Here is a 9,505-nt window from a genome sequence, read left to right on the forward strand (position 1 = left end):
TCGTGGATACTGTATTTTGCTCATGTTTTGGTTTTCATATTTGAATGGATTGGTCTTTTCTGGAGAGATACTGGGGTTGTATTCCCAGTTTCTCAGCTCAAGAGCTCTCTCTATTGCAACAGTAATTGACAACTTTAAAAAATATGATTCTTGGATGGTGTCCTGTTTCAAGAAATTCTACCACCAATCTCTTCTCTTTTCCCTTAATATCAGTCAGTCAAGGATTACTACCCTTGACTTGCAAGACAATCCCCGACCCTTTCAAAAAGGGCTCTTAAAAGTCATCCCCTTTTCTTCACTTCCTCCAATGCTTGATCTCAGACTTAACCACTGCATTCCAACTCAGATGAGAGCCTTTTTTCCCCCCCTAAATTAGTACCTCTAAAATTTAGTTTTGGTTGTGGTGGGTCTTTGTTGCAGCCCACAGTCTTTCTCTAGTTGTGGTGAGTGGGCTCCTCATTGCAATGACTTCTGCTGGAGCACAGGCTTTAGGAGAGAGGGCTCAGTAGTTGTGGCGCATAGGCTTACTTGCTCAGCAGCATATGGGATCTTCCTGGACCAGAGATCCAACCTGTGTCCCCTGCATTGGCAGGTGAATTCATAACCACTGGACCATCAGGGAATTCCCGAGAGCCTCAAATGTTTGTGAATGGTTTCTAAGTTTTGCCAAAGCCAAGACCTATCTGAACCCTCCATTCTTCTTACCTTTATGGTTTTCTGAACCTGTTCTGCTAGTTTGGGATGATCTTACACCCTCACACTTAAACATTATCTGGAATTTGAGAGTTTTCTCAAGAGTCATAGCTGAAAGTACAGATTGTGGAATATTTTATTTGCCCTTTATACTTTATATGAAATAAAACTAAAAGCATGCTAAGCAGGTAGAATGGCATGGGTCACTTCTGGGCTTCCACCATGCTTCTGTCAGCCAGACTGGCATTTTATTTATTTATTTGCCACACTGTGTGGCATGTGGGATCTTAGTTTCCTGAACAAGGATCGAACCCAAGCTCCGTGCAGTGGAAGCAAGGAGTCAACTACCGGACTACCGGGGAAGTCCCCCAGACTTGCATTTTAGGAAACCCAAACTGGAGAATGGCCTGAAGGTGTGATAATTCAGACAAGAGATGATAAGGGCTTGGATTAAGGGGAGGTCTAGAAATGGGGACACGTGGAAGTGTGGTTTAAGCTATGGTGAATCTCCCCTGACTTTCTTTCTCCAAGGATGCTGAGAAGTCAATGTCCATCTTGAACATGTCTTCATCTCCCGGAAGCAGTGGAATGCACACCTCTTGGAACCATAGTCCATTAGGCATTCAACACATCCCTCAGTGCACAGAGCTGCAGAGGATCCCCTTGGCTTCTGCTGAGGCACCCAGGCAGAATGCCAGTGAAATGGGGCCACAGTTCAGTATGGCACTGCCTGACCACCATGTGAGCTACTGCCCCCAACTGACTTTCACCCCTTCCCAGATGACTTTCACTCAAGGAATGTCTCCTTCACAGCCAGGAATGGTGATTTTCGAGGAACCCCAGATGATGCCCCTAGGAGAGCTCAATATTCCAGGGATGGCCATGACCTTTGGTGGGAATCTAAGGATGCCCCTTAATGGGCCACCAGCCTCACCTCCCAGTGGAATCCCAATGATGTCCCACATCAGAATGCGAACAATGTCTTATCCTGGCCTCCCAACAGTAGCTTCTAACAGAGACCCTTTACCACCTAAAGCATTATTAAATCCAACCGTGCCTTCCACTGAGGCCCAAGCACTGCTCCCTCCTGTGGCTCAGATGTTGCCTCCTAGAGAGCCCCACAACTTTGGGATGTCCCCAGGTGGATCTCCAGTATTGCTGGCTTTTAAATCCCAGGGCTCTTTTGTGAACCAGCCAGTCTCCCAAGAAGACCCCTTCCTACCTAAGCAGCCCATACCTGCTCCACAAAGAGCAGAGCAGCAGTACTCCAGGACCCAGGAAAAGGCACCTAGGCGGAGATCCCCAGTTTCAAGGCCTTACCGCTGCGACTATGAGAACTGTGAAAAAGCTTACACTAAGCGCTCCCACCTCGTGAGTCACCAACGCAAACACACAGGTAAACGAAGTATCAGACATGTAGGGTGGGTGGAGAAATCTCTGGGTTTTAGATTTGTGGGGGACCCCTGGTTTGGAATTAGCCTGTCATCCTTAAAGCTTGGGATCAAGCTCTGTTGGCCCCACTGACCTGCTTTCCCACAGTCTGGCACGCCTGTGCTGAGATGATGGAGACTGCTTGTTACACTATCTCCTCACTGCCTTCCTACATTTTTCCTTCTGATCCCTCAGCATAGACAGCTCTGCTTTATCAAGTCAGACCCCTTTCCTCCGACCTGCTAGCCTGTTCCTCTAAATCCCTTCTCTCCCTTGTCATTCCCCAGGTGAACGGCCCTATAAATGCACGTGGGAAGCCTGTACTTGGTCCTTCTTCCGTTCTGATGAACTTGGAAGACATACTCGGATACACACCAAACATCGACCACATAAATGTGACCAGTGCGGCCGACAGTTCATGAGATCTGACCATCTCAGGCAACACCAAAGGACTCATATGAGGACTCCAAGATCTCCAGACCCACCGGCAGACAGTGGATGTGTGGCTGGTCTTCCTCCTACTCCTGGTCTTTAGGTCAATCTGCTCATCCCCTCATTTTGGCTTCTCCACCCAGATCATGCGTGCCTCTGACCAGCTAGTCTCTTTGGTGGGTGTAGGCTTTGATGAAGACACTAAGATTATGAGGCAATGGTGAAGCCCATATGAGCTCTGGACCCAGTCAGGGCTCCTCAGAAACTGCTGGATGCCCTCACATCTCTGGGGCCACCTACTTGTGCCAAGTTCAGCTACATGGGAAGATGGAGCAAAGTAAAGAATTGGAGCTTTATTCAAAAGCTCTTTATCTTATGTCACTCCCAGCTTGAAACCTTTAGCGACTCTCCTTTGCCTGCTACCCAAAATCCAAGTTCCTTATTTTGGTCTTTGACAGTTTCCAGAGCCAGAGTATGTTCAAATCCTGAATTTACCACTTACTAGCCATGTGACCTTGGGAAAGGTTTTTGACCATTGTGCCAGGTTTCCTCTTCTGATAAGTGAGAAAAACAGTATTGGACTGTTGTGAACACGTCTTATGTACAATATCAAATGCTCTCTGGCACTCACTAGCCACATATCCAGTTTGTCTCCTCCCATCATTTCCAGACTTGGATGAAATGCTCCCCGCAGGACATGGGATCTGATATCTCAAGTAGCCACTAGCAACCCAGGAGTGTGAAAGAGTTAATGCTCCAGGCATAGTGTTTGACTGTTGGGAGCTGGGAGAAATCCAGGCAGATAAATTGCCTCTTCTTCCCTCCCTTGCCTGAACTGGTGCAGGATTTCTCCCGTGGGGAGGCCATTTCTCCCATGGGGAGGCCTCACCGGCAGCCAGTGCACACAGCTTCTGCGCCTCTTCCAGGCTTGTCATGGAGCAGACTGTGCTGTCGCCTCCCATTCCTCCTTACCTTGTGCCCCTTTTCTCATCCTCAATGCCCTGGGTTTTTGTCACCCAAATAAAACACTGATGCTTAGTTCATGTTCCACGCTCTGTTTTCTAGGTGACTTGTGGGTGGAGGACGTTAGACTGGGACAGAGAAGGATGAACCCCACTGTAATTTCCCCTCTGCTCCCCACCAAGCCCAGGTACCTGGACTCCTAAATCAGCTATCATAGGGCCTGTTCTGCCCTGTCCCTCCCCTGGGGTTAAGGGCATAATGACTCAACCACAGTTAGTTCAGAACCGCATTTCTGGACCTCAGCCTTACTGTTTTACTGACCAGCAAACTAATAGGAACTGGCCTAAGTCCTCAAGTAGCAGAGCTGGGATCCCAATCAGGAGCTGCCCACTTCAGAGGTGGATCTCTTACCTTAGAGGTGATATCTTCTACAGGTGTCTCCTAGCTCAGCACCGCCAGGAGCTGGCCACAGTGAAATGAGTCAGGTCTGGTTCCTGTGGCCCAGAGACCATCTTGGTCTAGAGGCTGAGAGGTCCACCTTGGTGCAATGGCCATGGAGAGGAGGAATACCTGAAGGGGGAAGGTCAAAGACTTTCTGGAAGAGGTGACCTCTGAGCTCAGTAAGGAAGGGTATATAACATCTAGTAACCCCTTAGTGTTGAAAGAAACCCATCAGATGAAAGGAGAGAATTCCAAGCAGAGGGAAGCTGGATCTGGTAATCTGCTCTGAGGAAAGTCAACCTGCAAGCTTCCTTTCATTCAGCACATGTTCTTGAAAGAACCCACAATACAGACAGCACCACAGCTGTGAGGAACAACTCAGAGTGAGGGGCTCAGAGAAAACGAAAGGATGAGTCAAGGAAGAAAGACTTCTCAAAGAGGTGCCTGAGTCAGACCTAAAGGGTTTATGGGGGCTAGTTGGGTCTCCCATTTCCTGGATGTCTGCCTTTGATCATGCTCTGTGCTGGACAGTAAGGACTCAGAGAATGACAGTGCCTTGCTGGAAGGCAGAAAGATCATGGACAAAAGTTCTGAAAGTGCTCCATGCTGCCAAGGAGAAGAGTCAAACCTCTGTGGACTCAGACTTCTGGGCATCTGGGGGCATTCTCGTGGCCTTGGTTGTGCCTGCCTCTCTCCCTTCCACCCTGACCCTGTCCTGCAGGACACCTTGGTCTGTTTCCTAAGTGACTCCCTTATACCTGGGCCTGGCATCCTGGTGGCTTTCACCCCAATTGTGAGCCAGGGTAAATGGATCTGATTTTTAAAAATTGGGGCAGAGGGTAATCTTCTGTGACCAATTTCTGGCCCCAGGGACAGGAGTCTTAGGTATCCGAAGTCCCTTTGGTTTCTACCTGAGCACTGAGTCCCTTCCATGGAGTGGAGCATCCCAGGCTTAGTGGGCCAGAGCTGGTCTCTTGGCATCCCTTCTGGTAAGGTCAGCAGAACAGGTTGCTGTTGGGGTGCAAGAGAGATCTGTTGGTGACCCATCAAATTCACTGAGGAACGGGAGCAGATAGGAACCAGAGTGGGCAAGAGTGCGCTATGTATACTGCAATGGTGGGAAAAATAGGCTTCCACCCCAGGAGGTCACAACCTTGTAGAAGAGGGATGTAGGAAATATACAGCATGCTGTGAGGACAAGTATCTGAAGGTGACTATACTAGGCCAAAGTATTCTTGCCTTGAGAACCCCATGAACAGTATCAAAAGACAACATGATAAGATGCTGAAAGAAGAACTCCCCAGGTAGGTAGGTACCCAATATGCTACTGGAGATCACTGGAGAAATAACTCCAGAAAGAATGAAGGGATGGAGCCAAAGCAAAAACAATACCCAGTTGTGGATGGGGCTGGTGATAGAAGCAAGGTCTGATGCTCTAAAGAACAATATTGTATAGGAACCTGGAATGTTAGGTCCATGAATCAAGGCAAATTGGAAGTGGTCAAATGGGAGATGGCGAGAGTGAAGGTCGACATTCTAGGAATCAGTGAACTAAAATGGACTGGAATGGGTGAATTTAACTCAGATGACCATTATATCTACCACTGTGGGCAGGAATCCCTTAGAAGAAATGTAGTAGCCATCATGGTCAACAGAAGAGTCTGAAATGCAGTACTTGGATGCAATTTCAAAAATGACAGAATGGTATCTGTTCTTTTGGAAGGCAAACCATTCAATATCATGGTAATCCAAGCCTATGCCCCAACCAGTAAGGCTGAAGAAGCTGAAGTTGAACAGTTCTATGAAGACCTACAAGACCTTTTAGAACTAACACCCCAAAAAGATGTCCTTTTCATTATAGGGGACTGGAATGCAAAAGTAGGAAGTCAAGAAACACCTGGAGTAACAGGCAAATTTGGCCTTGGAATGTGGAATGAAGCAGGGCAAAGACTAATAGAGTTTTATCAAGATAACACACTGGTCATAGCAAACACCCTCTTCCAACAACACAAGAGAAGACTCTACACATGGACATCACCGAAATGGTCAACACTGATATCAGATTGATTATATCCTTTGCAGCCAGACATGGAGAAGCTCTATACAGACAGCAAAAACAAGACTGGGAGCTGACTGTGGCTCAGATCATGAACTCCTTATTGCCAAATTCAGACTTAAATTGAAGAAAGTAGGGAAAACCGCTAGACCATTCAGGTATGACCTAAATCAAATCCCTTATGATTATACAGCAGAAGTGAGAAATATATTTAAGGGACTAGATCTGAAAGATAGAGTGCCTGATGAACTATGGACGGAGGTTCATGACATTGTACAGGAGACAGGGATCAAGACCATCCCCATGGAAAAGAAATGCAAAAAAGCAAAATGGCTGTCTGGGGAGGCCTTACAAATAGCTGTGAAAAGAAGAGAAGTGAAAAGCAAAGGAGAAAAGGAATGATATAAGCATCTGAATGCAGAGTTCCAAAGAATAGCAAGAAGAGATAAGAAAGCCTTCTTCAGCCATCAATGCAAAGAAATAGAGGAAAACAATAGAATGGGAAAGACTAGATCTCTTCAAGAAAATTAGAGATACCAAGGGAATATTTCATGCAAGGATGGGCTCGATAAAGGACAGAAATTGTATGCACCTAACAGAAGCAGAAGATATTAAGAAGAGGTGGCAAGAATACACAGAAGAACTGTACAAAAAAGATCTTCATGACCCAGATGATCACAATGGTGTGATCACTTACCTAGAGCTAGATATCCTGGAATGTGAAGTCAAGTGGGCCTTAGAAAGCATCACTATGAACAAAGCTAGTGGAGGTGATGGAATTCCAGTGGAGCTATTTCAAATCCTGAAAGATGATGCTGTGAAAGTGCTGCACTCATTATGCCAGCAAATTTAGAAAACTCAGCAGTGGCCACAGGACTGGAAAAGGTCAGTTTTCATTCCAATCCCAAAGAAAGGCAACACCAAAGAATGCTTAAACTACCACACAATTGCACTCATCTCACATGCTAGTAAAGTAATGCTCAAAATTCTCCAAGCCAGGCTTCAACAATACGTGAACTTCCAGATGTTCAAGCTGGATTTAGAAAAGGCAGAGGAACCAGAGATCAAATTGCCAACATCCACTGGATCATGGAAAAAGCAAGAGAGTTCCAGAAAAACATCTATTCCTGCTTTATTGACTATGCCAAAGCCTTTGACTGTGTGGATCACAATAAACTGGAAAATTCTGAAAGAGATGGGAATACCAGACCAGGTAACATGCCTCTTGAGAAATCTATATGCAGGTCAGGAGACAACAGTTAGAACTAGACATGGAACAACAGACTGGTTCCAAACAGGAAAAGGAGTACGTCAAGGCTGTAAACTGTCACCCTGCTTATTTAACTTATATGCAGAGTACATCATAAGAAACACTGGGCTGGATGAAGCACAAGCTGGAATCAAGATTGCCAGAAGAAATATCAACAACCTCAGATAGGCAGATGACACCACCCTTATGGCAGAAAGTGACGAGGAACTAAAAAGCCTCTTGATGAAAGTGAAAGACGAGAGCGAAAAAATTGGCTTAAAGCTCAACATTGAGAAAACAAAGATCATGGCATCTGGTCCCATCACTTCATGGGAAATAGATGGGGAAACAGTGGAAACATTGTCAGACTTTATTTTCGGGGGCTCCAAAATCACTGCAGATGGTGACTGCAGCCATGAAATTAAAAGACGCTTACTCCTTAGAAGGAAAGTTATGACCAATCCAGACAGCATATTAAAAAGCAGAGACATTACTTTGCCAATAAAGATCCATCTAGTCAAGGCTATGGTTTTTCCTGTGGTCATGTATGGATGTGAGAGTTGGACTGTGAAGAAGGCTGAGCACTAAAGAACTGATGGTTTTGAACTGTGGTGTTGGAGAAGACTCTTGAGAGTCCCTTGGACTGCAAGGAGATCCAACCAGTCCATTCTGAAGGAGATCAGCCCTGGGTGCTCATTGGAAGGACTGATGTTAAAGCTGAAACTCCAATACTTTGGCCACCTCTTGTGAAGAGTTGACTCATTGGAAAAGACCCTGATGCAGGGAAGGATTGGCAGCAGAAGGGAAGGGGATGACAGAAGAGATGGCTGGATGGCATCACCAACTCAATGGACATGAGTCTGAGTGAACTCCAGGAGTTGGTGATGGACAGGGAGGCCTGGCGTGCTGCGATTCATAGGGTTGCAAAGAGTTGGACACGACTGAGTGACTGAACTGAACTGAACTGAGGAAGATAAAGGAGGTAAAAGGATGACTGGAGAAGAAATAAATCTATCCTTCACATCTCCCAATGTTATCTTGGTTTCAACACAAGACAGGATAATGGATAAGACACTGTGGGCTCTCGAGTAAGTCTAAGTTTTAATCCTGCCTTTGCCATTCCCTAACTGTGTGTGTGTGTGACTCAGTGTGTCCGTCTCTTTGCGACCCCATAGACTGTAGCCTGCCAGGCTCCTCTGTCCATGGGATTCTCCAGGCAAGACTACTGGAGTGGGTTGCAGTTCCCTTCTCTAGGGAATTTTCCCAACTCAGGGATCAAACGTGGGTCTCCCTTATTGCAGGCAGATACTTTACTATCTGAGCCACCAGGGAAGCCCTTGGGCAAATTAGTTATCTCTGCTTCAAATAGCAGTGAGGCCAGATTAATAGATTCAAGTTCAAGAGAGTTCAGTTCAGTTCAGTTCAGTCGCTCAGTCGTGTCCGACTCTTTGTGACCCCATGAATCCCAGCACGCCAGGCCTCCATGTCCATCACCGTCTCCCGGAGTTCACTCAGACTCACGTCCATTGAGTTGGTGATGCCATCCAGCCATCTCATCCTCAGTCGTCCCCTTCTCCTCCTGCCCCTAATCTGTCCCAGCATCAGAGTCTTTTCCAATGAGTCAACTCTTCTCATGAGGTAGCCAAAGCACTGAGCTTCAGCTTTAGCATCATTCCTTCCAAAGAAATCCCAGGGCTGATCTCCTTCAGAATGGACTGGTTGGATCTCCTTGCAGTCCAAGGGACTCTCAAGAGTCTTCTCCAACATCACACTTCAAAAGCGTCAGTTCTTCGGTGCTCAGCCTTCTTCACAGTCCAACTCTCACATCCATACATGACCACTGGAAAAACCATAGCCTTGACTAGATGGACCTTAGTCGGCAAAGTAATGTCTCTGCTTTTGAATATGCTATCTAGGTTGGTCATAACTTTCCTTCCAAGGAGTAAGCGTCTTTTAATTTCATGGCTGCAGTCACCATCTGCAGTGATTTTGGAGCCCCCCAAAATAAAGTCTGACAATGTTTCCACTGTTTCCCCATCTATTTCCCATGAAGTGATGGGACCAGATGCCATGATCTTCGTTTTCTCAATGTTGAGCTTTAAGCCAACTTTTTCGCTCTCGTCTTTCACTTTCATCAAGAAGCTCTAGCTCCTCGTCACTTTCTGCCATAAGGGTGGTGTCATCTGCCTATCTGAGGTTATTGATATTTCTTCTGGCAATCTTGGTTCCAGCTTGTGCTT

At 46.4% G+C, this 9,505-nt stretch overlaps 1 protein-coding gene across 1 annotated transcript; it reads left to right on the plus strand.

The window, feature by feature from the left end:
- The first annotated feature begins 1,230 nt into the window (after positions 1-1,230).
- KLF17 (KLF transcription factor 17) lies at positions 1,231-3,594 on the plus strand. The gene is made up of 2 exons (XM_069589216.1): positions 1,231-2,089; positions 2,412-3,594. The coding sequence occupies exons 1-2, from the start codon at positions 1,240-1,242 to the stop codon at positions 2,657-2,659; spliced, it is 1,098 nt and encodes a 365-aa protein (XP_069445317.1). The 5' UTR covers positions 1,231-1,239; the 3' UTR covers positions 2,660-3,594.
- The last annotated feature ends 5,911 nt before the right edge of the window (positions 3,595-9,505 follow it).

The sequence above is a fragment of the Ovis canadensis genome, chromosome 1 (genome assembly GCF_042477335.2).
Source record: "Ovis canadensis isolate MfBH-ARS-UI-01 breed Bighorn chromosome 1, ARS-UI_OviCan_v2, whole genome shotgun sequence".
Lineage (NCBI taxonomy): Eukaryota > Metazoa > Chordata > Mammalia > Artiodactyla > Bovidae > Ovis > Ovis canadensis.